Source organism: Leucopleurus acutus, assembly GCF_964270905.1.
Source record: "Leucopleurus acutus genome assembly, chromosome: 20".
NCBI lineage: Eukaryota > Metazoa > Chordata > Mammalia > Artiodactyla > Delphinidae > Leucopleurus > Leucopleurus acutus.
The window spans coordinates 46859995-46887751 of record NC_139162.1 but is presented as its reverse complement, the minus strand read 5'-3'; the positions used below and the strand labels follow the sequence as shown (position 1 = coordinate 46887751).

Here is a 27757-nt window from a genome sequence, read left to right as displayed (position 1 = left end):
GGGTGGGGACTGTGGTGAAAGGAAAAAGGGGCAGATTCTGGATAGATCTTGAACATGGAGCTCACAGGATTTACCGACATGTTGGTTGTCCAGTGAATAAAGGGGAAGGAATCAACTGTATCCCTGAGGTCTGGGGCCTGCGCACCCAGAAGGGTGGAAGTGTCATTAACTGAGCTGGGGAGCTCTGAGGAAGGAGCTGGGTTGGGGAGGGAAGTCCTGGCACGTTCTGACTGTGCTGGCCTGACCCCGCTCCCGTGTCCCCGCAGCCCTGTCCTGCCCCGCCAACAGCCGCTACGAGCTCTGCGGCCCCGCCTGCCCGGCCTCCTGCAACCCCGCCGCGGTGCCGTCCAACTGCTCCTCGCGCCCGTGCGTCGAGGGCTGCGTGTGCCTCCCGGGCTTCGTGGCCAGCGGCGGAGCCTGCGTTGCCGCCTCGTCCTGCGGCTGCAACTTCGAGGGCCGCCCGCTCGCGCCCGGCCAGGAGGTGTGGGCCGATGAGTATTGCCTGCGGCGCTGCACCTGTGACGCCGCCACCCAGCAGGTGCGCTGCAGCGACACGCAGGGGTGCCCAGCTGGAGAGCGCTGCCGCGTCCAGAACGGTCTCCTGGGTTGTTACCCCGACAGCTTCGGGAGCTGCCAGGCGTCTGGGGACCCGCACTACGTGAGCTTCGACGGCCGGCGATTCGACTTCATGGGCACCTGCACGTACCTGCTGGCCGGCTCGTGCGGCCAGGCCGCGGGGCTGCCTGCCTTCCGGGTGCTGGTGGAAAACGAGCATCGGGGCAGCCAGACGGTGAGCTACACCCGCGCCGTGCGCGTGGAGGCTCGTGGTGTGAAGGTGGCCGTGCGCCGGGAGTACCCTGGGCGAGTGCTGGTGAGTGATGGGTGCCCAAGGCCGGGTGGAGGGGCAGGGAATTCCCCTTAAAGAGTAGGGGTCTGGCCACTGGGGGAGGGTGGGGGTCTGCTAGAAGACCTTGTGGCCAGTGATTAGGCTTGGGGCCCCCCAGCCAGGCGGTGCTGCCTCTCCCTGGCTGTGTGACTTTGTCTCTCAGTGCCTCAGTTTTGTCCTCTGACAAATGGGGTAATAAGATGGTTCCTCGCCAATGCGAGTTGCTTCACAAGGTGGTTGTGGAGGTTTGACGAGTTACTATTTGTAGGATGTTTAAACTGGTTTTTTTTTTAATTAATTAATTTAGTTTTGGCTGTGTTGGGTCTTCGTTTCTGTGCGAGGGCTTTCTCTAGTTGTGGCAAGCGGGGGCCACTCTTCATCGCGGTGCGCGGGCCTCTCACTATCGCGGCCTCTCTTGTTGCGGAGCACAGTCTCCAGACGCGCAGGCTCAGTAGTTGTGGCTCACGGGCCTAGTTGCTCCGCGGCATGTGGGATCTTCCCAGACCAGGGCTCGAACCCGTGTCCCCTGCATTAGCAGGCAGATTCTCAACCACTGCGCCACCAGGGAAGCCCTGTAAGATGTTTAAAAGAGACATTGGTGCCCAACAAGTGTTCAGTAAATGTTGACTCAATGTTTTATTGTTATGAACCCTCCAAAGTTAAAGATTGGTGCATTTTCTGGAGGAAAATTGATATTCAGAGAGTAAGGTGACATGTGAAAAGTCGGGAACAAAAGGTGTTGGGGGGGTGTTACAGGGGTGTGGGGGTACTTACAGATGGGCCCACAGGGTTCTGGACAGAGGGTTCTTACAGGGTCCACCACCCAGTAAATTTTATATATATATATATATATATATATATATATATATATATATATATATATATATAAAATTTACTTCTATGTGTTAAATGCTTGACATACAGTAACTCGTATGTTAATCTCTGTAAAAACAACCCTGTGAAATAGGTAATCTTGTTAGAGGAGAAATCTGGGCACAGAGAAGTTAAGTCAACTATTCAAGGTCACACAGCTGATGAGTGGCAGAGCCAATATTTGAAGCCAAGCTGTCTGGCTCCAGAGTCCATACTCTTAACCTCTGCATTCTATTGCCTTTCCTGAAGAAAGAGATGGAACAGGCAGGGATGGAAGTGGATGGAAGACTGTTCCAGGCAGAAGGAACAGCAACTGAAAGGCTCTGAGGCAGGAACAAACATGAGGGGTAGAGGAACAGCATGGAGACCAGTGGGCCTGGAATGGAGAGAGGGAAGGGAGAGCGAGGTAGGAGATGATGGAGGGGATGGCTATGATAGAGGCTTTTGATTTAATCTGAAACCTGAAGGATGAGGAAGAGACCACCAGGTGAAGAGTAGTGGTTGCTAGGCAGAGGGAACAACAGGTGCAAAGGCTGAGGCTGGACTGAACTTGAAGAGTTCAGGAGAACAGCACGGGGCCAAGGAGGCTGCACCTGAAAGAGTGAGCCTGGGGAGATGGGATAGAGAGGTGGGTAGGGGATGAAGTCAGAAAAGAGGGGACACGCAGGGCCTAGTGGGTAGAGGATTTGATTTTAAGCTGAGATGTGAAGGGTGATGGGGAGGCAGCCAGACAAAGAATAAAGATGTGGAAGAGGGTAGGTATGTTGCAAGCATAGGGTACATAGGGTATAGCAAGTGCAAAGGCCCTGAGGCTGGGCTGAGCTTGGTGAGTTCAGGAGAATATCAAAATGTCTGCATGGCTGGAGTTCCGGGTGGGGAAGGAGGCAGTCCTGAAGAATTAAATTGGAGAGCAGTGAGGCTCAGATCGTGTACGGTCTTTTAGGCCATTGTAAGGGGTTTGGATCAAAGCTGATGCCTAGAATACGAAGTAGAGGTGGCCAACTAAAGAGTGATGAGAGGTATCCCGGGAAGAGGTCACAACAAGTGCAAAGGCCCAGAGGTGGGAGTGCACTTAATATGTTCTGGGAGACAGCAAGGAGACAGCAGGGAGCCTGAGGGAGTGATGTGGGAGGTGGTGCAGGCACAAAGGTGGACAAGAGCCAAGGTTAAGCAGGGTGTTCTAGGGAAGGGGCTTAGATTTAAGCCAGGTCCTAAAGAATGAAGGGGAAGCAGCCAGGAGAAAAGTGGTAGGCGGTGTTCTTGGCAAGGTGAAAAGGCCCTAAAGTTAGACTAAACTGGGAGAGTTGGGGGAATCTCAAGAAAGCCAGGGTGGCTACAGCAGAATGAGTGAGGGGGAGAGTGGGAGGAGGTTAGGTCAGGGAGGTAATAGGGAGACAGATCCTGTAGGCTTTGAAGGCCGTGGGTTAGGGATTTGGATTTAAGCAAATACTTGAAGGATGAAGAGAGGTGGATGATTTGCCAGGCAGTGGGAACAGCAAGTGCAAAGGCCCAGAGGTGGATCAAGCATAATGTGCTCAAGAGGATAGCAAGGAGCCCAGAGTAGCCAGAGCTGAGTGAGCGAGGGGTGAGTCACAGAGCCTTGAATACCCTGACCTCTTGGTCCTCCCGCATCTCTACCCAGGTGGACGGCATCCTTCAGTACCTGCCCTTCCAGGCGGCAGACGGGCAGGTGCAGGTGTTCCGCCAGGGCCAAGATGCTGTCGTGCGCACAGACTTTGGCCTGACTGTCACCTATAACTGGGATAACCATGTGACTGCCAAGGTGCCCAGCAGCTATGCAGGGGCCCTGTGCGGGCTCTGTGGGAACTTCAACGGGGACCCAGCTGACGACCTGGCTCTGAGGGGTGGAGGCCAAGCTGCCAACGCACTGGCCTTCGGGAAGAGCTGGCAGGAGGAAACAAGGCCAGGCTGTGGAGCAGCTGAGCCAGGCGACTGTCCCAAGCTGGACACCCTGGTGGCCCAGCAGCTGCAGAGCAAGAAGGAGTGTGGGATCCTTGCCGACCCCAGTGGGCCCTTCCGGGAGTGCCACCACACACTGGACCCACAGGGTGCTGTGCGAGACTGCGTCTACGACCGCTGCCTGCTGCCAGGCCAGTCTGGACCACTGTGTGACGCGTTGGCCTCCTACGCTGCTGCATGCCAGGCCGCCGGGGCCACTGTGCACCCCTGGAGGAGTGAGCAACTCTGCCGTGAGTACCGAGAGTGACGACTGGGGGACTCAGCCTTACGTATATTCATTAATGTATAAATATCATTAAGTCATTGAATTCTTATAACAGCCCCATGAGGCAGGGGCTATGGTTATACCCATTTAACAGATGAGGAACCAGAGGCTCGGAAAGTTCGTTACATGCCTGGGATCACGACAGCTAGGAGGTCACAGATGCAGTAAATATTTGTAAGATGGCTGAGTAAAGCTGGTGGCCCCAGGTCTGATCCCCATTTGGCACCTGTCATTCAGAGATGAGCTCCTAAGGATCCCTGCCTGCACATCTGGCAGTTGTCAGGCTGGTTGGTTTGGAGGATCTCAGCCAGGACTGCTTGTCTCTGCTCTGCTTGGTCTCATCTTCCAGCCGGCTAGCACAGGCTTCTTCACACAGTGGTCTCAAGGTACCAAAGAGCAGCAAGGGCGGACAGCCCCCAGTGGGCAAGCACACTCCAGGCCTCTGCTTGACATCACATTTGCTAATGTCCCATTGGCCAAAGTCAGTACCATGGCCAAACCCAGAGTAAGGGGTGGCCAGCGTCCGTCTGTCACAATCCCCATCGTACATCTCTGCCACAAACATATGCATGAGTGAGCAACATTTAATAAGTTTTAGAAATGCCTGAGACCATAGACCCTAAGTGTTAAAAAAAAAGGATAGAGAGTTATCATTGCAAGTCTCGTTAGTACACAACTGATAAAAAAAATTAAACACGGGGCTTCCCTGGTGGCGCAGTGGTTGAGAGTCCGCCTGCCGATGCAGGGGACATGGGTTCGTGACCCGGTCTGGGAAGATCCCACATGCCGCGGAGCGGCTGGGCCCGTAAGCCATGGCCACTGGGCCTGCGCATCCAGAGCCTGTGCTCCGCAACAGGAGAGGCCACAACAGTGAGAGGCCCATGTATCGCAAAATACAGTGGGAAAGCAGATGCAACTCCATCAGAGGCGCATTCTCAGGCCGATCGTTTTTAGGAAGAACTCGCATAATTAGAGCCAGGACTTGTGTGGCACACTTCCCACTGGGCAGGTTCTGTTCTAAGGGCTTAACAGCTCTCATTTCATCCTCACCACCACCCTGTGAGGTGGGATCATCAAGGAAATGGAACCGCAGAGATATTAAGTAACTTGCCTGGGGTCACACAGCAGGGCAGCATGATTTGAGCCCAGGCCAGTTGACTCCTGAATTTGTACAGTTAATTGTTGCATTCTATGGCCTCTGTAGTAATTGAGAATCTCTTATTTCCTTAAAACTACTCTTTCCCTTGGACCCCTTGGAAGTTCTAGAAGACTGGGTTGTGAGGACTCAGACACCAGGCAGAGGGAGGCCTGGGGGGTGCCTGAACCCATGTGCCCAGCACCAGCTTCAGCTCTTGTGGGTATTTTGCTATTCTCATTCATCTATCTCCTCCACCACCACCCCTTTCTTTTTTTATTTTGTGGAAATATTTTAAAGCAAATTCTAGACATGAATTTTGCCACAAATACTTTAGTAAACATCTCCAGCAGATAGGACTTTTAAGCAACATGACCACAGTGCTGTTATTACCAACAACAAAAATAACACTAATTCTTTAACATCCTCTAATACCCAACCTGGGTTCGAATTTCCCCAATTGTCTAAAAAATGTGTTTTTTTCGCTTTAATTGAATGAGGATCCAGACCAAATCCACACTGCACTGGGTTGATTTTTCTGTATTCATTTTTATCCTGTAACAGCCCCCTCCTTTTTTTCTCCATCATATTATTATGAAAATTTTCAAATATACAAAAAAGTTGAAAGAATTTTACAGTGAACACACGTATACGTACCATCTAGATTCTACGATCTGTGTTTTACTATACTTGCTTTATCACATGTCTATCCCTCTATCCTTTGTTCATGGAAAAAACAGGTCATTTATTCTACAGAATTTCCTACTTTCTGGATTTGGCTAGTTGCTTCTTCACAGTGTATTTAATTTGTCCCTCTGTCCCCTGATTCTCTTGTAAACTGGATATTAGCTCTATAATGGTGCTGTCCAATAGAACTTTGGTGATGGTGGAAATGTTCTACACCTAAGCTGTCCCATCTGGTCACCACTAGTCACGTGTGGCTATTGGGCACTTGAAATCGAGCTAGTGTGACCAAGGAACTAAATCTTCAATTTTACCTAATTTTAATTAACTTACATTTAAATGGCCACATGTGGCTATCGTATTGGATGGTGCAGATAGAGGCTTGAGTGAGTTCAGTTTTAGGGGGGGTTTTTTGTTCTTTTTTTGTGAGGAAACCAGCTGTTTTATAATCTGGAATGACTGGAGTTTGGAGAGAGAAACAGGGTTCTTTTTCATTTTTTTCTTTACCACCCTGGCCAAATATTTTAATTTACTATAGAATTACTACCACTACTACTGCATTACTGCTATAGAGTGAAGAAGCTAAAAATACTGCATTCACAAATACACTGCATAGATTACACACACACACACACACACACACACACACGCACACACACACACACGCATTTGCATGGTTAAAATATGTACCACGGATCCACAACTTGTTACCGACTTGAATAAGGTCATTAAAGACATTACAGATAAACCCAGACCACCGTTAAATTGGAATAGTATCTTAATTATCAGGAGTAGATTAACTGTGATATGTTTGCCAGGCCCCACTGAACAGAGGGTCTCCTTGCCGCTGTACCGCTTATACGTGTGGGTGTGTGTGAGCATGTGTGTGTGCATGCGTGTGGGTGGGGGGAGGTCCACGGTGTCCCCAGGGAGCAGGGATTCTTGATCCTGATGGCTGCTCTCCCTGCAGCCCTGAGCTGCCCGCCCCACAGTCACTACGAGGTGTGTTCCTACGGCTGCCCGCTGTCCTGCGGAGACCTCCTGGTGCCTGGGGGCTGTGGCTTCGACTGCAAAGAGGGCTGCGTGTGTGATGAGGGCTTCGTGCTCAACGGTGAGTCCTGCGTGCCGCTGCCCTCCTGTGGCTGCGTGTACGAGGGCACCTACCACCCGCCCGGCCAGACCTTCCACCCGGGGTCGGGGTGCAATTCCCTGTGCCACTGTGAGGAGGGTGGCCTGGTGTCCTGTGAGCCCTCCAGCTGTGGCCCACACGAGGCCTGCCAGCCGTCCGGTGGCGTCCTGGGCTGTGTGGTTGTGGGTTCTGCCACCTGCCAGGCATCGGGAGACCCCCATTACACCACCTTCGACGGCCGCCACTTCGACTTCATGGGCACCTGTGTGTATGCACTGGCTCGGACCTGCGGGACCCAGCCTGGCCTGGCCCAGTTTGCCGTCCTGCAGGAGAACGTGGCCTGGGGCAATGGGAAAGTCAGCGTGACCAGGGTGGTCACTGTCCAGGTGGCCAACTTCACCCTGCGGCTGGAGCAGAAGCAGTGGAAGGTCACGGTGAGAGCAGGGCTGGAACGTGAAGGGAAGGGGCCTGGGGTAGAGGGTGATCTGTGGGTGGAGCATGTGTAGCACTCAGGCCAGGGGCAGGGGGCACAGAGCTCTGAGTAGATGTGGGAGGCATGGGGTCTGCAAAGAGAGGGGGTGCCAGTCAGAGCCTACAGTGGGGGACCAAGACCTTATCCCATGTGGCTCAGTCTCCACCTCCCTGCCCCTTGATTATCCCCTCCGGACATCTACCCCTTCCACTCCATCTTCTCCTCCCTCCTGGTCCCTGCTTTCATAAGGGTGTTATTACATTGAGACCTGTATTCATTTCCTGAGGCTGCTGTAACAAATTACCACCAACTTGGTGGCTTAAAACAACAGAAATTTACTTTCTCACAGTTGTGGAGGACAGAAGTCCGAAATCAAAGTGTTGGCAAGAGATGCACCGCCTCCAAAGGCTCTGGGGGAGAATCCTCCCTTTCCTCTTGCAGCTTCTGGTGGTTCCAGGTGTTCTTGGCTTGTGGCCACATCACTCCAGTCCCTGTCTTCATTTTCACATGGCCTTTTCCCCTGTGTGTTCCTGTATCTTCTCCTCTTCTGGTTCTTTTAAGGACACTTGTCATTAGATATAGGGCCCACCCTAATCCAGGACGATCCCATCTCAAGATCTTTACCCTAATTACATCTGCAAAGACGCTTATTCCAAATAAGGTCATATTCTGAGGTTCTAGATGGACATATCTTTGGGGAACCACCATTCAACCCACTACAAGACCCTATTATTAGGCCCATTTTGCAAATATGGAAACTAAGACCCTGAGAGGTGAGGTCACACAGATCTTCAGTGTCAGGCAGGGGCTTGATCTAGGGTCTGACCTCTCAAAGTGTACCCTCTGAAGCATGGCATCTCCCACCTCCCAGGTGAATGGTGTGGACAAGAGGCTGCCTGTGGTGCTGGCCGAGGGCCAGGTCCGCGCCTCCCAGCATGGCTCAGACGTTGTGATCGAGACTGACTTTGGCCTGCGCGTGGCCTATGACCTCGCGTACAATGTGCGGGTCACCATCCCAGGCAACTACTACCAGCAGCTGTGTGGCCTGTGTGGGAACTACAACGGCGACCCCAAGGACGACTTCCAGAAGCCCGATGGCTCGCAGGCAGGCAGCTCCAATGAGTTCGGCAACTCCTGGCAGGAGGCAGTGCCAGGCTCTCCCTGCCTGCCCACCTGCAAGCCCGGCGAAAGCTGTGACACAGAGTTGGAGTGTAAACCTGAGCTGCAGGAGAAATACGAGCAGCAGCAGTTCTGTGGGCTCCTCACCAGCCCCACGGGGCCGCTGGCTGCCTGCCACAAGCTGGTGGACCCCCAGGGTCCCTTGAAAGATTGTGTCTTTGATCTCTGTGTGGGTGGCGGGAACGAGAGCATTCTCTGCAGCAACGTTCATGCCTATGTGAGTGCTTGCCAGGCAGCTGGAGGCCACATCGAACCCTGGAGGACCGAATCTTTCTGTCGTGAGTGAGGGGCAGAGAGAGGGGGAGGTAGAGGCACAGAAGGGGCAGACCCTGGGCCCTGCAACCTCTCACTCCCAGGGGCTCTGACCTGCACCCCCTCTTTGCAGCGATGCAGTGCCCCCCTAACAGCCACTACGAGCTCTGTGCAGACACCTGCTCCCTGGGCTGCTGGGCACTCAGTGCCCCCCCGCAGTGCCCAGATAGCTGTGCCGAGGGCTGCCAGTGTGACTCCGGCTTCCTCAACGACGGCCAAGCCTGCGTGCCCATCCAGGAATGCGGCTGCTACCACAACGGTGTCTACTACGAGGTAGGGACCTGGTCATCCTGGGCAGAGCTGGGGACTGCAAGCTGGACCCCCCTCCCACTGCCCATTAGCCCCACGGCCTGTCTGCTTGGCCTCCTGAACGTCTCTCCCACCCACTCCTCTTCCCCTCGCCATGGCCCCACCGTGGTCCAAGTTTGTCCTCTCCCAGCTGTCTCCCTCCCAGCCCTCACTTTTGCTCCCTCTCATCTACCATCCCCAAGGTAGCAGGTGAGACCTTTCCAAATAAAGACCATAGGTCCTGCAACTTGAAACCATCCCCGGCTCCCCAGGTCAAGTTTCGGCTTTGTATCCAGGTCTAGATTTCGTCTCTGTGATACCAGAGGCTAACTCCCTCTGCTTCCCTCTCCCAGTCTCTGAGAGTTCCTCCTTTTCCTTTGATTTGAGTGTGTGTTTATCTAAAGTTTGTCTCCCTCAAAGGTCTGAGAGCTCTGTGAGGGCAGGAACCCTCTCTGTTTGCCTCCTCATACGAATAATAATAGTACTACAGCACACAGGCGTATGGTGCTTACTGTGTGCCGGTTACTGCTTTAAGTGCTGTATGTACAATATATATGAATTTATTGATTTCTATATAATATATATACTTTTTATATAATGTTATATATAAACTTTTTATTATAAAAATTTTCACACAGGTAGAAGTCAAGAGAAGAGTATAGTAAATCTCCGTGTACCCATCACTCAGCCTTCAAAAATAATCAACATTTCCCCAATCTTATTTCACCGCTACCCCCGCTTCCTCTCCATTCTGGGTATTTAAAGGAAATCCTTTTTCATTTCATCTGTACTTTATATGGATTATTAACTCAGTTATACTTTCATAAGTTGGTGCCATTATTACCTGAAACTTACAGATGAGGAAACTGAGGCATAATGAGGCTAAGTAATTTGAGCAGAGTGGTGTAACTTGGAAATAGCAGAAACAGGCTTCAGACCCAGGCAATCTGCTCCAGAGCCTTTGCCCTTAATTCCTGTGTTTCTCCCATACAGCAGACATTAAGTAGCTATTTTGGAATAAACAAATGAGTGAGTAAATGAATGAAACTGAATGAATGAATAAATTGGGCCCCAAGGCCATGCTGTGCCTTAGACAAGGGGCCACCCTGCTGGAAGATGTCCCTTTTATGTCCTCCAGACCCCTTTATGCCCGGAACACCAAAGTTGCCAGAGTCAGCTCCCACCCTGATAGCTGTGTCCTCTGTCCCCACAGCTGGGGCAGACTGTACTCATTGACAACTGCCAGCAGCAGTGCGTGTGCCACGCCGGAAAAGGCCTGCTGTGCCAGGACCACAGCTGCAATCCAGAGCAGGTGTGCCAGCCCTCGGGAGGCGTCCTGAGCTGCGTCACCAAAGGTGCTGGGCTGGGGCCAGGGCCGGTGTGGCTGGGGTAACAGAGGACGGGGACTCTGCAGCTGAGGGTGATATGACCCGGCTCTTCACGGTGGGAGGCACAGAGGACTAAGGATTGAAGTCTCAGACCTGGGGACCCCTATGCTGGGATTCCCAAGGCCAGGGGCAGTAGCCCTTCAGACTGGAAGGCAGGGACTCTTATGGTGGAAACCAGGCTGTGGGAACCCTCAGGGATAGGTTTCCCAGGGCAGATGGCAGAGACTGTCAGTGTAAGGCAGGGACCGGCAAACTTTTTCTCTAATTGGCCAGATGGTAAATATTTAAACTTGCAGGCCACACGGTCTTGGTCACAACTACTCACCTCTGCCTTTGCAGCATGAAATCAGCTGTGGACTTTGTAAGTGAATGGGGTGTGGCTCCAATGAAATTTTATTTACAGAAACCAGCAGCTGGAAGTGTATAGTTTGCTGGCCACTGGTATGCGGGTTTAGGCTTAGGGTTTCAGACACCATCCCCAAGGGGTAGAGGAGACTGGGACCCACAGGGACAGAAAGCAGAGTCCTGAGGTCTAAGGCAGAGACCCCACCAAAGCCAGGGTCTTGAATACAGGACCCACCTCAAGTGAAAGATCAGGATTTATAGGGACACACTCTCAGACAGGGGACACCTCTCAGGATTAAGTCTAAACCACAAAGCCACCCCACAGGACTGACTTCATGGGTTGGAGGGCAGAGAATTATTCCTGAGGATAAAGGGATATACCTCCAGAACTGACTGAGATCTCAGGGCTGATGGGCAGGATATCAGGGACTCCCAGGGACCAGAGTATCTTGGTCAGAGTCCAACAGGAGACAGAAGCCACACAGTAGCTTAAATAGGGAAAGTTTAATAGAATTCTTTGCTTGTAATAGGGATTGACTCCTAAGGGATAAAAAGAACGCCGACAGACACAGGAAGGGCAGATGTAGGGAGCAGCCCCTGCCCCCAAAGGTTACAGCAGAGCACCTAAGGAAGGGAGGAATTGGGAAGACGGCCCCCACTCCAAGGCTGAGAGGCAGATCTCATTGGAGGGTGGCAGAGAGGTTGTGCAGGCTGCGCTGGAAGGTGGGAAAACCCCCACTGGGGTGCTGGCAAAACTCACTGGGAAGCCACCTGCCGGGGTGCCTGAGTGACTCGCTGGGAAACCAGCTGGGGCCAGTGAACCTCACCAAGTGGGTGCCCCCCAGGCTGCTGGCCCTGCTTGCCACCAGGAGCCTGGAGAGCAAAGCCCACTGGAAGCAGACCAGCCCCTTCCTCCTGCCGTGACCCTCCAGCACCTTCTGCTGACAAAACCTAACTTTATTGGTGGATTTGGAGCTAAGGGGCAGTCAACTGAAAACTGGCACAGGGGGAGAGAGAAGGAAGTTTTAAGGCTGGGGTCTTGGGCACAGGGGTTCCAAAAGCTGGGTTCACAGATTCAGTGGCCCTAGGAACAGTCTTGGACAAAGAGACCCTCGGAGGTAAGGCCTGAGAAATGAGATCCCCAAGGCCAGGGTCTTAGGCACAGCAACCCCAAGGAGATAGAATCTTGCACAGAGGGATTGCCAGGCTATGAGACTCAGATACAAGGACCCCAGGGTCAGGGTCTCAAATGGTGGGACCTCTGGGGTTAGTTTCTCACCAGAAAGTTCCCGAAGTACCTTGGTCTTGGGCACAGAGACCTCCAGGACCTGAGTCTCAGGTGTGGTGGCCCTCAGGAGGCTGGGAGCTCAGGTGTGGGGGAACCCGGGCCCGAGGTCTTGGACACAGAGAACCCTGGGCTGTGGATGTCCTCAGGGATGCCCACAGGGCTAGCATCACAGACACAGGGACTCCTGTGTCTCTGGTCTCAGACCTTGGTCCTCTGGGGCTGAGATCTCAAGCAAGGGGACCCCAGAGCCTGGGTTTCAGATGTAGGGACCCTAGGACCTGTGTCTTGGCTGCAAGGACCTCGGGGCCTGGGTCTCAGACAACAAACAGCAGGGCCTGGGTCTCAGATGTGGGGACCTTTGACAGGGTCTTGGACACAGAGTTTCAGACGTGGAGGGATACCCAGGGCCTGGTCTCAGAAATGGCAGACTGTAGGGCCTGCATCTCAGATGGGAGGAACCTGGAATCTGGTCTCACCCCCAGTTGCCCTTAGAGCCAGTATCCCTCGCACAGATTGGGGCAGATGCTGGGAAGTAGCTGGCCGTATGCTTGGCAGCCCCTCAAGGTCCTCTCTCCTCTGCCCCCAGACCCGTGCCATGGTGTGACGTGTCAGCCACATGAGACATGCCAGGAGAAGAATGGCCAGGGTGTGTGCGTGCCCAACTACGAGGCCACGTGTTGGCTGTGGGGTGACCCACACTACCACTCTTTCGATGGCTGGGACTTTGACTTCCAGGGTACTTGTAGCTATGTGCTGGCATCAACCAGCTGCCCAGGGAGCAGCGCCCAGGGCCTGACATCCTTCACTGTCACCACCAAGAATGAGAACCGGGGCAACCCCTCTGTGTCCTACGTGAGGCTGGTCACCGTGACCATCCTCAACACCACCATCTCCATCCACAAAGGCGAGATCGGCAAAGTCCGGGTAAGGATGGCCCCTGAGCCCCCAGGTAGGGTGGGAAGGGTCCTGCCAGCCACAGTTAGGAGCTCAGTGCTCTCTCTCTTCACTTAGGCCTGAAACAAAATGGCAGCAAGAGCAATAATAATTACAACAAAAACATCACACCTCTATTGGGAATTAAATGAGTCTAGCCCTTTGTTAAGGGCTTTAATGTAGGACTTAAATTTTGCCTTTTTAGAATTTGCCTTTTTAGAGATCTGGGTTTGAATCCAGGCTCTCCTTATGAGCTGTGTGATGTTGGGCAAATGACTTGACTTGGTGGGCCTCAGTTTCCTCATCTGTGAAATGGGGATCATAGCAGGCCCTGCCCCACAGTGAGGTGATGCATGTAAAGTGCTCAGCTGTGGGTCTGACCCAGGTAAGCACCCTTGACTGTTTGTGAGGGAACAAATGAGAGGCCCAGAGCCTCCGACATGAAGAGAAATTGAGAGAGATGGAGAGAGAGAGAGATGGACTGCCCAGAATAATGGAGATGCAGATTAATGTCAGCTCACAGGGAGAGAATGAAGTACGGAGCAGAGCAGGCCCTCAATAAATGATGGTAAGTGAGTGGAAGGAATGCCCAGACACACAGAGATGCACAGGAGATGATGAGAGGGGGAGGGACTAGGTGAATGAGACCCAGAGAGATGGACCTAGAGAGAGAATGTCACACACATACACACACACACACACACACACACACACACACACACAGATGCAGAGAGAGATAGTGCACAAGTGAGAGAGACACAGAGAAGGGAGGGGGCCCAGAGAGAGAGACAAATGAGAGAAACTCATAGAGAATCCGGAGAGAGAGAGATAGGTCTAGATGTAGAAAGAGGGAGAGAAACAGAGAGAGAGAGAGATGAGGGAGGGAGACAAAGATCAAAAGAGAAACCCAGGGCTTCCCTGGTGGCGCAGTGGTTGAGAGTCCACCTGCCGATGCAGGGGACATGGGTTCGTGCCCTGGTCCAGGAAGACCCCACATGCCGCGGAGTGGCTGGGCCCGTGAGCCATGGCCGCTGGGCCTGCGTGTCCGGAGCCTGTGCTCCGCAATGGGAGAGGCCACAACAGTGAGAGGCCCACATACCGCAAAAAAAAATAAAGAGAAACCCAGAAAAAGCAGCAGAGTGGGCTTTCATTCTCCAGGGCCTGGACTAGAGCAGATGTCCATAATGTTTGTCAAATGACTATATGACCAGCAGTCACGGGGAAGGCCTTGGCAGCTCCCAGCCACGGCAGGACGAGCAAGGGAGGCAGGGGGCCAGAGCCAGGTCTTGGCATCTCCAGTGACCTATGTTTGCCTCCCTTCCCCCTCTTCCCCCAGGTGAACGGCGTGCTGATGGCATTGCCTATCTCTGTGGCCGGTGGGCAGCTTTCAGTCACCCAGGGCGTATCGAGAGCGGTGCTGGCCACCGACTTTGGGCTGCGGGTCAGCTATGACTGGGATTGGCGAGTGGAGGTGACCCTGCCCAGTAGCTATCACGGTGTGGTGTGTGGGCTCTGTGGGAACATGGACCGTAACCCCAGCAATGACCAAGCCTTCCCTAACGGCACGCTGGCTCCCTCCATACCCGTCTGGGGCGGCAGCTGGCGGGTTCCAGGCTGGGACCCACTGTGCTGGGATGAATGTCAGGGGTCCTGCCCAACATGTGCCGAGGACCGACTGGAGGAGTACAGGGGCCCCGGCTTCTGTGGACCCCTGGCCCCTGGCTCCGGAGGCCCCTTCGCTGCCTGCCATGCCCACGTGGCCCCTGATAGCTTCTTCAAGGGCTGCGTTCTGGATGTCTGCCTGGGCGGTGGGGCCCAGGACATACTTTGCCAGGCTCTGGCTGCCTATGCCGCTGCCTGCCAGGCTGCTGGGATTGTCATCAAGGACTGGAGGACGCAGGCCGGCTGCGGTGAGTGTTGGGGGACAGAGCAGAAGCTGGGGGCAGGGGTCCTGTCTCTTTGGGGCTGGTTTGGTTTCACTCCAGTCCTTCTGGGTCTGTTTGTTTGGTTTTTTTCTCTCTGTCTCTCTGTTTTTGTTATTGTCTCTCAGTCTCTTGGCGCTTGTCTCTGTGTCTCCCTTTGATTGTCTCTCATCCTCTCTCTCCCTGTCTCTGGGTCTTTCGTTGTCTCCTGCTCTGTCTCTCGTGGTCTCTGTCTGTCTCCTCCTACCCTATCCTCAGACCCCACCTCCTGACACCATTCTCTCCCTTTCTTTCCCTCCCACTCCTTCATCCACCCACAGAGCTCTCCTGCCCAGAAAACAGCCACTACGAGCTCTGTGGCCCCCCCTGCCCAGCCAGCTGCCCGTCTCCTGCACCCCCCACCGCCTCTGCCCCATGTGGGGGCCCCTGCACCGAGGGCTGCCAGTGTGACTCAGGCTTCGTGTTGAGCTCCGACCGCTGCGTTCCCCTGGATGGTGGCTGCGGCTGCTGGGCCAACGGCACCTACCACGAGGCAGGCAGCGAGTTTTGGGCAGATGCCACCTGCTCCCAGCGGTGCCACTGCGGGCCTGGCGGTGGCTCACTGGTCTGCAAGCCTGCCAGCTGCGGGCTAGGTGAAGAGTGTGCCCTACTGCCCTCAGGCCAGCATGGCTGCCGCCCTATCAGCACAGCTGAGTGTCAGGCCTGGGGTGACCCCCATTACATCACCCTGGATCGGCACCAATTCAACTTCCAAGGCGCCTGCGAGTACCTGCTGAGTATGCCCTGCCACAGACTACCCCCGGGGGTAGAGAACTTCACGGTCACTGTAGACAATGAGCACCGGGGCAGCCAGGCCATCAGCTACACCCGCACTGTCACCCTGCACATCTATGGCCACAGCTTCACCCTCAGTGCCCGCCGGCCCCGACAGCTGCAGGTGAGGGGTCAGTGGGCCAGGCAAGAGCATGTACCAGCCCTGGAGTTGCCTGGGACAGTTAGGGGTCTGCCACTACTCTGATTGCCTTTCACAGGTTAACAGGGCAGATGGAGGGATCGAGAGAGAGTAGGCCTTGGAGCTGGATGGCTTGGAGTAGTGGCTTCCCCATCTCTGAGCCTTAGTTTATTCCTCTGTAAAATGGGTCTAAGAACAGTACCTGCTTCGGAGGGTAGTGTGAGGAGCCAGTGACATCGTGCCTATAGTCGCTTATTATTAGTACTACCATTATAATTACAAGGGGGGAGGTCACGTGCACAGGGACCCTACCCGCCACCCCACCCCCACCCCCACCCCCCACCCCCCCCACCCCCGCCACTAGATAGTGGAGTCAGGATTCGAACCTGTGCCTGCGACATTCACCACCCCCACTCCCACCCCGACCCTGTAGGTGGACGGCACGCTGGTGGCGCTGCCTTTCCAGCTGGACTCGCGCCTGCGCGCACACCTGAGCGGCGCCGACGTGGTGGTGACCACGGCCACGGCGATCTCGCTGGCTTTCGACGGAGACAACAACGTGCGCCTGCGCGTGCCGGCGGCGTACGCGGGCACCCTTTGTGGCCTCTGCGGGAACTACAACCAGAACCCCAACGACGACCTGAATGCGGTGGGCGGGAACCCGGACGGCTGGCAAGTGGGCGGCGCCGAGGGCTGCGGGGAGTGCGTGCCCGGGCCGTGCCCGCAGCCCTGCACGCAGGAGCAGCAGGAGCCCTTCGGCGGTCCGGACGCCTGCGGCGTGATCTCTGCCCCCGACGGCCCGCTGGCTCCTTGCCACAGCCACGTACCGCCCACGCAGTACTTCCAGGCCTGCTTGCTGGACGCCTGCCAGGCTCAGGGCCATCCGGGAGGCCTCTGCCCTGCCGTGGCCACCTATGTGGTAGCCTGCCAGGCCGCTGGGGCCCAGCTTGGCGAGTGGAGGCGGCCGGACTTCTGTCGTGAGTACTGATCTATGCATGGGCCGTATAGCAGGGGGCTCCCCTCCTCCCCCCTTCCCAGGGCTCTAAGACAAGAGCCTTCTCCTCGGTGGGGCTTAGGCACCACCCTGCCTCCCCTGAGCCCAGATATCTCCTGTGAAAGAAACACCTTGGCATTCACACACTGAAATATACCAGGTCACATTCTGCAGTGGTAGAGACTCAGATACACGTGGTTGGAAACCCTGCGTCCAGTACCCTCTCAGGATTCATGCGCTTAGATAGACTGGGGTGGCTGACCCTGTCCAAGCTCCACAACTAGATAACACCTGGTCAGGTAGATTCTCTCAGCTACCCCTGGTCAGAGAGACCTAGAGAGTTACACCTGGTCAGATGCCCCTAGACGGTTTTAAACAGGGAAATACACAGGGTCGGATAGAACTGGTCCCCTAACCTCAGACAGAGACTCCTCTGGTTAGAGACACTTGATCACATTTACACTGAGACACACTTAGGCAGATATACCCACGTAGAATCAGGACCCTGACATAGCCCCAGGCAGATACATACAGATTCAGGTCAGATAGTCCTGGGCAGTTCCCCTCAGACAGATCTCCTGGTCAGATTTATCCTGTCAGCTTCACCCAATCCACATACATGTGGTCAGAGTCACACACTGACAGACCCTGTCGTCGAGACCGTGAGAGGCTCCAGGTCAGACACTGACAGTCAAGCGTACTCGTGTGGATTCATACCCCAAGGTACATCCGGCCAGATTCACACCCTGAGATACAGTTGGTTCCTGCATATCTTGGTCAGATATATGGGGTTGGATTCACCCAGTCAGATCGACTTGATCTTTAGAAACACTTGATCCGGTTGACACACTACCTGGGCAGAGAGACCCCAGGTCCCCACACTGAATCCCCCCGTTAGATGTAGTGGATCAGACACCCCGCTCAGATCCCCGGACAGATTCACTCACGAAATGTACTCAGGCAGAACATACAGATTCACCTGGGCAGGTTCTCCCGCTCTGTGCCTCCCCTGTGTTCCTCCCTCGTGCCTGCCTGGCTCATTCCCTCTTGTCCCCACAGCCCTCCAGTGCCCGGCCCACAGTCACTACAAGCTCTGTGGTGACTCCTGCCCTGTGAGCTGCCCTAGCCTCTCAGCGCCCGAGGGCTGCGAATCCACCTGCCGGGAGGGCTGTTTCTGCGACGCTGGCTTTGTGCTTAGTGGAGACACCTGCGTGCCTGTGGGCCAGTGCGGCTGCCTCCACGAGGGCCGCTACTACCCGCTGGGCAAGGACTTCTACCCGGGTCCTGAGTGTGAGCGGCGCTGCGAGTGTGGGCCGGGCGGCCAGGTCAGCTGCCAGGAGGGCGCGGCCTGCGGGCCCTACGAGGAGTGCCGGTTACAGGATGGCGTCCAGGCCTGTCGCCCTACAGGCTGTGGCCGCTGCCTGGCCAGCGGGGGCGTCCACTACATTACCCTCGACGGCCGTGCCTATGACCTGCATGGCTCCTGCTCCTATATCTTGGCCCAGGTCTGCCACCCACAGCCTGGGGACGAGGACTTTACCATTGTGCTTGAGAATAATGCGGCTGGAGATCCCCAGCGTCTGGTGGTTACTGTGGCTGGCCAGGTTGTGAGCCTGGCTCGAGGACCACAGGTAAGTGGACGTGGCCTTGCCCTGGGGGTCTGAGGGCAACCTGGCCCCACCTTGGAGGCTCTGAGGGGGACAGGGCCCACCCTGGGGGTTTTGAGCGAGATATGACCCTGCCCCACGGGGGACTGAACGAGACACAGCCCTGCCCTGGGGTCTCTGAAGGGGACACGACCCTACCCTGGGAAGTCTGGGGGGGACATGGCCCCACCCCAGTGTGACTGAGAGAGAGACAGCTGCATCCTGGGAGTCTGAGGGAACTGCCTTACCTGCGCTTCTATGAGCCCTGACGCATCTGACCCTCCATCCAGGTCACTGTGGATGGCGAGGCTGTAGCCCTGCCTGTGGCTGTGGGCCACGTGCGGGTGACCGCCGAGGGCCGGAACATGATTCTGCAGACCACCAAGGAGCTGCGTCTTCTCTTTGACGGCGATGCCTACATCCTCATATCCATCCCTAGCCCCTTCCGTGACCGGCTTTGTGGCCTCTGTGGGAACTTCAACGGCAACTGGAATGATGACTTTGTCCTGCCCAGTGGCGCCATGGCCCCCAGCGTGGATGCCTTTGGAGCCGCATGGCGGGCACCCGGCTCCTCCCAGGGCTGTGGCGAGGGCTGTGGGCCCCAGGGCTGCCCCCTGTGCTCAGCAGAGGAGACGGCGCCGTATGAGAGCCTTGAGGCCTGCGGGCGGCTCCAGGATGCCAAGGGCCCCTTCTCGGCCTGCCATGCAGCTCTGAGCCCCTCTGAGTACTTCCGCCAGTGCGTGTATGACCTCTGTGCCCAGAAGGGCAACAGTGCCACCCTCTGCCGCAGCCTGTCAGCCTACACAGCGGCCTGCCAGGCAGCTGGCGTGGCCGTGAAGCCCTGGAGGACAGACAGCTTCTGCCGTGAGTGTCCATGGGCCCCTGGGAGGACTTCAGCCCAGGCTCGGGGGTACCCTCTGGCCTGCTCCCTGTCCTGTGTGCATCTCAGGAGCAGTCCCCAGCTCCTCCCCCAGCACACCCTGCTGGCTTCCCTCCTGCCTGGCTGACCGGCCCTTCTCAGACTCCTTTCAGGGGCCTGCTCTCCTGAGACCTCAGATGCAGTTCTTCTCAAGGCCCATCCGGAACCTTTTTTGTGGTGACCTTGGAGGGTGGGTCAGGCAGGTCAGAAGCTCACACAATAAAGCCTGAGTCTGTGGCTCACCCAGTTCCTCCAGGATGGGACCATAGCCCCTCAGATCCTTTAAGACAAGGCTGCAGCTCCCTCAGACGCCCAGCCCAAGACTGTACCTCTTAGATACCCCCAGTTAGGGCTTATCTGTTTCCTTCAAACCCCCAGGACAGGGCCATGTCTCCTTGGACTCTCCTGGACAAGGCAGTGGCCACTCATGCCCCCAGGGCAGGGCTGTGTCTCCTTCATTCTCCTCAGGGTAGGACCTACATCCAGGCCCATACCTACCCTTATAGCCTCAGATTTGTCCTCGGTGCTGGCAGTAGACACTGCCTGTCTCCATGTCTGACCTCTCTCCTGACTGCCAGCCTCATGGGTCCAGTGACCTCCTGGACACTTTGCACTTGGTGTCCTCAGGGTCCCTCACACACCTCCTGTGTTCCTGTATGACATCAGCATTTCACCCCAAACCTGATCCTCCTATTCCTGATCCTGGTCCTCATCGCGGGGCAGCCACACCATCCACCAGTTGCTTAGCCAGAGCCCAGGCCCTCACTCTGGTTGCTTCCCCTGGGTCCTCACAGCCCCCATCCTGGCTCTGACCCCTCTGCCTGTGCTTGCCGCATCCTGGCCCTGACCTTCTGTCTGTATTTCCCCAATGCAGCCCTGATCACACTGGGCCATCGCTATCTGTCCCACTGACAGATAGGGCAGGGCCTGGAGCTGTCTTCATTGCCGTGTCCCCAGCACCGGCAGCCCAGAGCTGGGTGTGCAGTAGGCCCCATTCATTATTCAATGGCCGTGTGTAGGCATGACCCCACCCTGCCTTCTCTCTCCGCAGCGCTCCAGTGCCCTGCCCACAGCCACTACTCCATCTGCACGCGCTCCTGCCAGGGCTCCTGTGCGGCTCTCTCTGGCCTCACGGGCTGCACCACCCGCTGCTTTGAGGGCTGCGAGTGTGACGACCGCTTCCTGCTGTCCCAGGGTGTCTGCATCCCTGTCCAAGACTGCGGCTGCACCCATGATGGCCGATACTTGCCAGTAAGCAGGAGCTTGAGATGGGCAGGGAGGGTGGAGGGGCTTGAGGGGGACTCAGAGTTTCTGTGCTGACCCCCTCGAGGATGGGGACAGAGAGGCTGCCACCACTTCCCTGCTGTGTGACTCAATGTTAGTAACGTCCCTGTGTTAGTTTCCTGTGGCTGCTGTGACGAATGACCGCAACTCGGTGCCTTAAAACAAGAGAAATTTATTCTCTCACAGTTCTGGAGACCAGAAGACAGAAATCAGGATAACTGGGGCAAGATGTCGGCAGGGCGGCACTCCCTCCAGAGGCTGTAGGGGAAGAGCTGTTCCTTGCCTCTCCCAGCGTTTGGTGGCTGCAGGCATTCCTTGGCTTATGGCCATGTCACTCCAATTTCTGCTTCCATGTCGCATTTCCCCTCCTCTTCTGTATGTGTCATAAAATTTCCCTCTGGCTCCTCCTTATAAGGATACACTTGATTGTATTTAAGGCCCACCCAGGATAATTTCAGCATCTCAAAAATTCTTAATCACAACTGCAAACACCCTTTTTCCATATAAGGTAACATTTACTGGGTCTAGGACCTGATGTCTTTGGGGTGGCCATTATCGGGCCTACTACAGTCTCCTTCCTGAGCCTCATTTTCTCCATCTGTAAAATGGGGTTAGTCATCATCCTTGCACCATAGGTGTCTGAGGAATCGGGGGTGATTGTGCTTGAAAGGCACCCACTGAGCACTGGGCCTCACCCTCCATGTTCATCACACTCAGTAAAAATAATAGTAATTTATAGCAGAGCACAGCTACAGTCATTTAATAATGGGAAGCGAAAGTTAATTTACTTTTGTGATTGATATTTTTTGAGCCCTTACTATGCACCAGGTTTGTTATAGACGTCATTTGATAGTAACAGCGATTCTACGAGTCACGTACTATTGTTATTTTCCCCATTTTATGGATGACAGAGAGAAGTCAGCCCAAGGCTACCTGTTAGCAAGTGGGGAGTCTGGGATGCACACCCCAGCAGCCTGGGCTCACCTTCTGAACTACTAGGCTGTCCTGCTTCTTCAAAAGCATATTTATCAAATAAAGGAAAGATGGATTACCACACCCCTTCCCTGTTCCTCCCAGTTTTATTAACGGCAGAAAGGTAGGCTAGAGTGTCTAGAAGTGCAGGACTTCTGCGGAAGAAAATGCCAAACTACTCCTACTCCTTCCTTCAGGCCTCACCGCCTACAGGAAGCCCTCTCTGATCCCCTAGGTGGGGTTAGGCTCCTCCTCTGGACCCCCACAGACCCCTGTGCTTCCCCATGCCAGCCTTGACCACTCTGCCCGTGCTAGGTTTCTTGGATTTGTAGGTCTGATATTCAGGGGAGAGGTCTGGGCTGGAGACATAAATCTGGGAGTCATCAGTATAGAGATGGTAATTTTTTTTTAATTAAATGTATTCATTTTGTGTAAAGTTCTCAAACTTTTATTTTTAAATAATTCAAATTTAAGAAAAATTACAAGAATAGTACAAAGAACTCCTGCCTACCCTTTACTCAGGTACTTCGGATGTTGACCTTTTTTGCCACTTTATCATCCCCTCTCTCTCTCTCTCTCTCTCCATATATATATATATATATATATATATATATATATGTTTGTATGCATACACACATACTGCTTTTTCTGCACCATTTGAGAGTATGATGCAGACATAGTACCCCTTTACCCCTAAATACTTTTGCAAGGATTTCTTAAGAATAAAAAACTCATTTGATCTGACCACAATACAATTCAAAGTCAGAAAATTAATACTGACTTGATACTGTTATCTAACATAAAGGTTTTATTTGAATTTCACCTGTTGTCTCAATAATGGTCTCTATAACAATTACCCACACCCGACCCACACCCTGGGCCAGGGTGCAGCTGAGGATCAGACACTGCTTTTAGTCTTCATGAGATTTGGTGAGATCACCAGGTAGTAAATGGTAGATAAAGAATAGATCTGAGGACTAAGCCCTGGGCAGGATAGTGTTCAGGATTTGGGAGATGAGGGGGAACTTGAAAATGCAGTGAAGAAAGAACAGCCGGTCAGACAGGAGAAAGTCCATTTCCTGGAATTGGGTTTCCAGACCCCTCTGTTCTAGGCTGGGGGTGCCAGGACTCTGGAATATCTCCAGTGCCCACTCCTACCTGTATCAGTTAGCTTTTGCTGGGTTGCAAACCACCCCCAAGACATAGTGGCTTAAAACAACGGTTTGTTTAGTTCACAATTCTGCAGCTCTGCAGTTTGGGCTGGGATCAGCAGGGCAGTTCTTCTGCCACCCCTGGGCTCACTCATACATCTGTGGTCCCCCAGTGGGTCAGCTGAGGGCTGGCTGTCTCTCTTCCGCGGGGTCTCTCATACTCAGGCAGGCTAGCCTGTGGCGTCTGGGAAGTGTTCCGAGAAAGAGAGAAGAAATCTGTAAGGTCTCTTGAGGTCCAGGCTTGAACCTGGCACAGCGTTGCTTCTGCTGCATTGTAATAACCAAGGCATAGTCTTAAGGCCAGCCCAGATTCATGAGGAAGGGGAAACTCCATTTCTTAATGGGAGCTACTGCAAAGTCACTCTGCATGGGTCCAGAGGGTTGACGGGTTGTGTCTGTTTTTTCAGTCCACCGCACCACTGTAACCTGGCCCCTTTCTGTGCACAGGCGAACTCCTCCCTGCTGACCTCAGACTGCAGCGAGCGCTGTTCCTGCTCCTCGAGCACCGGCCAGACGTGCCAAGCGGCCAGCTGTCCGCCAGGCCGCGTATGCGAGGTCCAGGCTGGGGTCCGGGACTGCTGGGTCTCCCGTGGCCTCTGTTCCCTCTCTGTGGATGCCAACCTCACCACCTTCGATGGGGCCCGCAGTGCCGTCAGCTCCCCCGGCATCTACGAGCTCTCTTTCCGCTGCCCAGGACTACAGGAGACCGTCCCGTGGTACCGTGTGGTTGCTGATGTCTGGCCCTGCGATGGCAAAGCTGCAGTTCTGGGCCACGTTCACATCTTCTTCCAGGATGGACTGGTGACTGTGACCCGAAACAAGGGCGTGTGGGTAAGCCTGGACACAGGGGGCATGTCTCCCCTGAGCTTTGTTCTTCCTGTTGCAGTGTCCCTACATTCCTGGCAGCCCATCTGCCTTGCTGTCTGTTTTCTTTACAGATCTCTGCAGTTTGTTTCTCGGGATTTCTATTTGTGTCAGTACTTCAAACTTAGTCCCTCTATTCTGGCTGAGCTCTTGAAGAGCAAAAGCACATTCAAGTAACTTACTAGTTTTGATTTTAGTGTTAACCAAGACTGTTGGTTGCAAGTGACAGAAAACCAAATTCGGAGTGCCTTGAGTAAAAATGAATTGATTGGCCCACATAACTAGAAAATCCAGGGACAGAGCCTCAGGAGTGGCTGGATCCAGGTGCCTGGCAGTGTCATCGGAATTTGTACCTCTGTGTTTTAGACTTGCTGTCCCCCAGATCAGCTTCATTCTCTGTGACTCCCCACAACATACTCATGAGACAGGGACTATTATTATCCCCATTTTACACAGAGGGGAAACTAGGGCCCCGGAAGGTGACATCATTTACCCGAGTCACTCAGAGAGTACCCGGGAGATCCAGGCTTTGAACCCACCGGCACCCAGGCTCTGAACCACTTCGATGGGAATGGAGTGTGGTGGTGACTGTGTGGATATAAGGGACCAAGATGGACTCCAGGTGCAGTGCTCAGTGGGAACACCCTTTGGACTCTATCAATCCCAGGCCACTCGACCCTTCCCTCAGCCGTCTTTCAGCTTGCTCTTAGGGCCCCCTCAGGCCTGTCATTGTTTGCCTCATGAGTCCATTCCAGCCCCAGTGGGTTCTCCCTTCTGCCCCTTGACTTCTGTTGACTTACCACTGCCTTGCATTTACCAAACCCCACAGTTCTCACCACCCCAATTCCAAATTTCTAGAGAGAGAATCTGGCCGAACTGAGGGCTGATGCTGACTCAGAGTCTGTGGCCCAAGTAATAGAGCCTAAGACCCACACACAGATGTCAGGCTGCCCTAAAGTTCCCATGTCTCTGTTTCCATGACCTGTTCATTGATTGCAGAGACATCCACTGGTGTCCTCTGGGTCTCATGGGGCGATAAAGCCAATGCTCCCCACACTCCTCCCCCAGTGAATGGTCTGTCTACACCCCTCCACCAAGGCATCAAGCTGGTCCAAGACTCAGCCCTGCTGAAAGCAGGGAAGCTTGAGTTCTCTTGTTAGTGTAATCCGGACCAGTCCCTCTTTTTCTCTGGCCTCTGCTTGATCCATAATTCAGGTGAACAGACCCCTGCTCTTGACCTTCCCTTGCTCCTCTATCAAGAAACGATTCTCTACACAGCAGATGTTCTAGAAATGTGAATCAGATCAGGGCATTCTGCGCTTAAAACTCTACAGTGACTTCCCAGAACAACATGCCAAACTCAAGCCGCCTCCCTGCCATGGCCTTGTGTGATCGGACTGCTGCCAGCCTCACCAACCTCATTTCCTACAGCTCCTTCCCTCATTGGCTGTGCTGATAATAGGCCAAGCTGGCCTTTATCCTATTCATACAGCAGAGCAAGCTTGTTCCCACCTCGGGGCCTTTGCGTTCGCTGTTCCCACTGCTGCAATGCAGATTTTCTGAGAGTTGGCTCCTTCTCATCCTTCAGACCTCAGTTCTGGCATTGCTTCTACCGCGAGGCCTTTCCCAGCTACCTATGGAAGCTCTGACTCCATCCCAGTCTCAGTGCTGTTACTCTGTTTTATTTCCTTCAAGTGCTTATCACTATCTGAGGTTATCCATTATTTCTTTGTGTTTGTTGCCTTTCTCCATTACTAGAATACAATCCTCGGATGGGCAGGGATCCTGTTCATCTTGATCATCACTTTGTCACCAGTACCCAGATCAGGGCCTGGCACCAAGAGGGTACCCAGGAAAAGTTTGGTTTTGTGAATACATTCATCCCTGTTCCCTCCGCACCAGGCCATGTGCTGGGTAACACAGATAACTCAGACCCAGTTCTTATATCGTCGAAGCTTGCAGCCAGGGGAAACTTTCCATCCATCTCTCCAACTGTCCTTCACTGCATCCATCCCTCCTTCTCTCCTCCTTCTACCTCTCTTTCCTTTTTCCCTCTCTTCCTCACCCCTCCCCTCCCTCCATTCCTTCCTTCCATCCATCCATTTATTCACCCACCCGTCCATCCATCTTTTCAGACCTATCTGCCTATCTTTCCAGTCTATCTACCCACCTCTCCAATCATCTGGCAGAGGAAGAGTCACATAAAAAGCATTTAGAAAAAAAGAACTTTTCTTTGAAACAAGGCTTGCTAGGGAATCTAACTTCAGAAGGGTTAACTCATCGAAGAAAACAGACAACAGGACTTCCCTGGTGGCACAGTGGTTGAGAATCTGCCTGCCGATGCAGGGGACACGGGTTCAAGCCCTGGTCCGGGAAGATCCCACATGCTGCAGAGCAACTAAGCCCGTGCACCACAACTACTGAGCCTGCGCTCTAGAGCCCGCAAGCCACACCTACTGAGCTCGTACGCCACAACTACTGAAGCCCATGCACCTAGAGCCTGTGCTCCGCAACAAGAGAAGCCACCGCGATGAGAAGCCCGCACGCCACAATGAAGAGTAGCCCCCACTCGCCCCAACTAGAGAAAGCCCGTGTGCAGCAATGAAGACCCGATGCAGCCATAAGTAAATAAATAGATAGATAGATAGATAAATTTATTTTTTTAAAAAAACCAACAGACACAGTTATTTAAAGGGGAAAACTCACAAGGTTACCAAGGTTACTGAGTTCACAGCCAGTGATGGAGAAATATAGTCATTTTCTCACATGATCATTATACTTGCTAGGTCATTACTTGTCTTCAGACATCAGCATTGAAAAAATAAGGGATGAAGCTGCCTTGTTAGGGAACCAGTAACTTACAGGAAATGCTCAAGTGTTCTTTTCTTTTGTAAACTAGAATCAGACAGGAGGATGCTGGGGTTTGACTGATTGTTTGTTTATCTATCTGGTACAAGTGCTTCCCCCCAACCCCGGCCACCCTTGGAATGTTGTGTGCACGCCCGCTTATGCATTGATCCATCTGTTCATCCATCCGCTCTCTGTCCTTCTATCCGTCCATCCACGTCTCCAGCTACCTTAGGTCTCCATCTCTCCATTTGGTGCAATCATCCAGGTCTCCATCTCTTTCAGAATCCGCATCTCTGCTTCCGCTCCTTGAACTTGTTGTCTTCCTTGGGCTCTCCATCCTAGTAACACCCCAGCTCTCCTGTGGTTCCAGCTCACCTCTGTGTTTCACCCACCCTCCCCCAACCACCAGGTGAATGGTCTCCAAGTGGATCTCCCAGCTGAGGTGTTAACATCTGTGTCCGTGAGTCGGAATCCTGATGGCTCCGTGCTAGTCCAGCAGAAGGCAGGGGTTCGGGTGCAGCTTGGCACCGATGGGCAGCTAGCTGTGGTGGTCGGCGATGACCATGCTGGGATGCTGTGTGGGGCCTGCGGAAACTTTGACACGGACCAGACCAATGATGGGCATGACTCCCAGAAGGAGACAACACTGGAAAACTGGAGAGCACAGGACTTCTCCCCATGGTGAGGAATGTAGCTTGGAAGCCAGGCTAATTGGAGCAGGGGCACCTGGGTCCTCATGGGAAAGGGGCAGTCAGGATGGGTGCTCAGTCTACAAAAAGTGCTAAGTGTCTGTCTCTTGCAGTCTGGACTGATCATCATCCACCGGGAATGAGGACTTCAGGACCTGAGCCCCCTGGAGGTTGCAATAATTGAGGGATGCACTCTGTCACTGTATGTCCCTCATCCACTCTACCCCTTTGCTGAGCCACTGAGGCCAACTGGGAAAGCATTGAATAAATATCTTAAGCTAAGCTGCATACCAGTGT

The 27757-nt window shown here is 54.0% G+C and overlaps 1 protein-coding gene across 1 annotated transcript in view; it reads left to right on the top strand.

The window, feature by feature from the left end:
* Positions 1-27456, top strand: part of FCGBP (Fc gamma binding protein) — a gene marked incomplete at its 3' end in the record, with an annotated part of 38975 nt that extends 11519 nt beyond the window's left edge. The window contains exons 6-20 of the mRNA XM_082861899.1: positions 267-871; positions 3402-3969; positions 6794-7386; positions 8296-8881; positions 8989-9188; positions 10417-10558; positions 12811-13148; positions 14494-15067; positions 15400-16016; positions 16465-17008; positions 18085-18656; positions 18962-19535; positions 20642-20841; positions 23505-23888; positions 27181-27456. Coding sequence (XP_082718025.1) covers positions 267-871; positions 3402-3969; positions 6794-7386; positions 8296-8881; positions 8989-9188; positions 10417-10558; positions 12811-13148; positions 14494-15067; positions 15400-16016; positions 16465-17008; positions 18085-18656; positions 18962-19535; positions 20642-20841; positions 23505-23888; positions 27181-27456 — 6773 coding nt within the window. The remainder of the gene's footprint in view (positions 1-266; positions 872-3401; positions 3970-6793; positions 7387-8295; positions 8882-8988; positions 9189-10416; positions 10559-12810; positions 13149-14493; positions 15068-15399; positions 16017-16464; positions 17009-18084; positions 18657-18961; positions 19536-20641; positions 20842-23504; positions 23889-27180) is intronic.
* Positions 27457-27757: the final 301 nt, after the last annotated feature.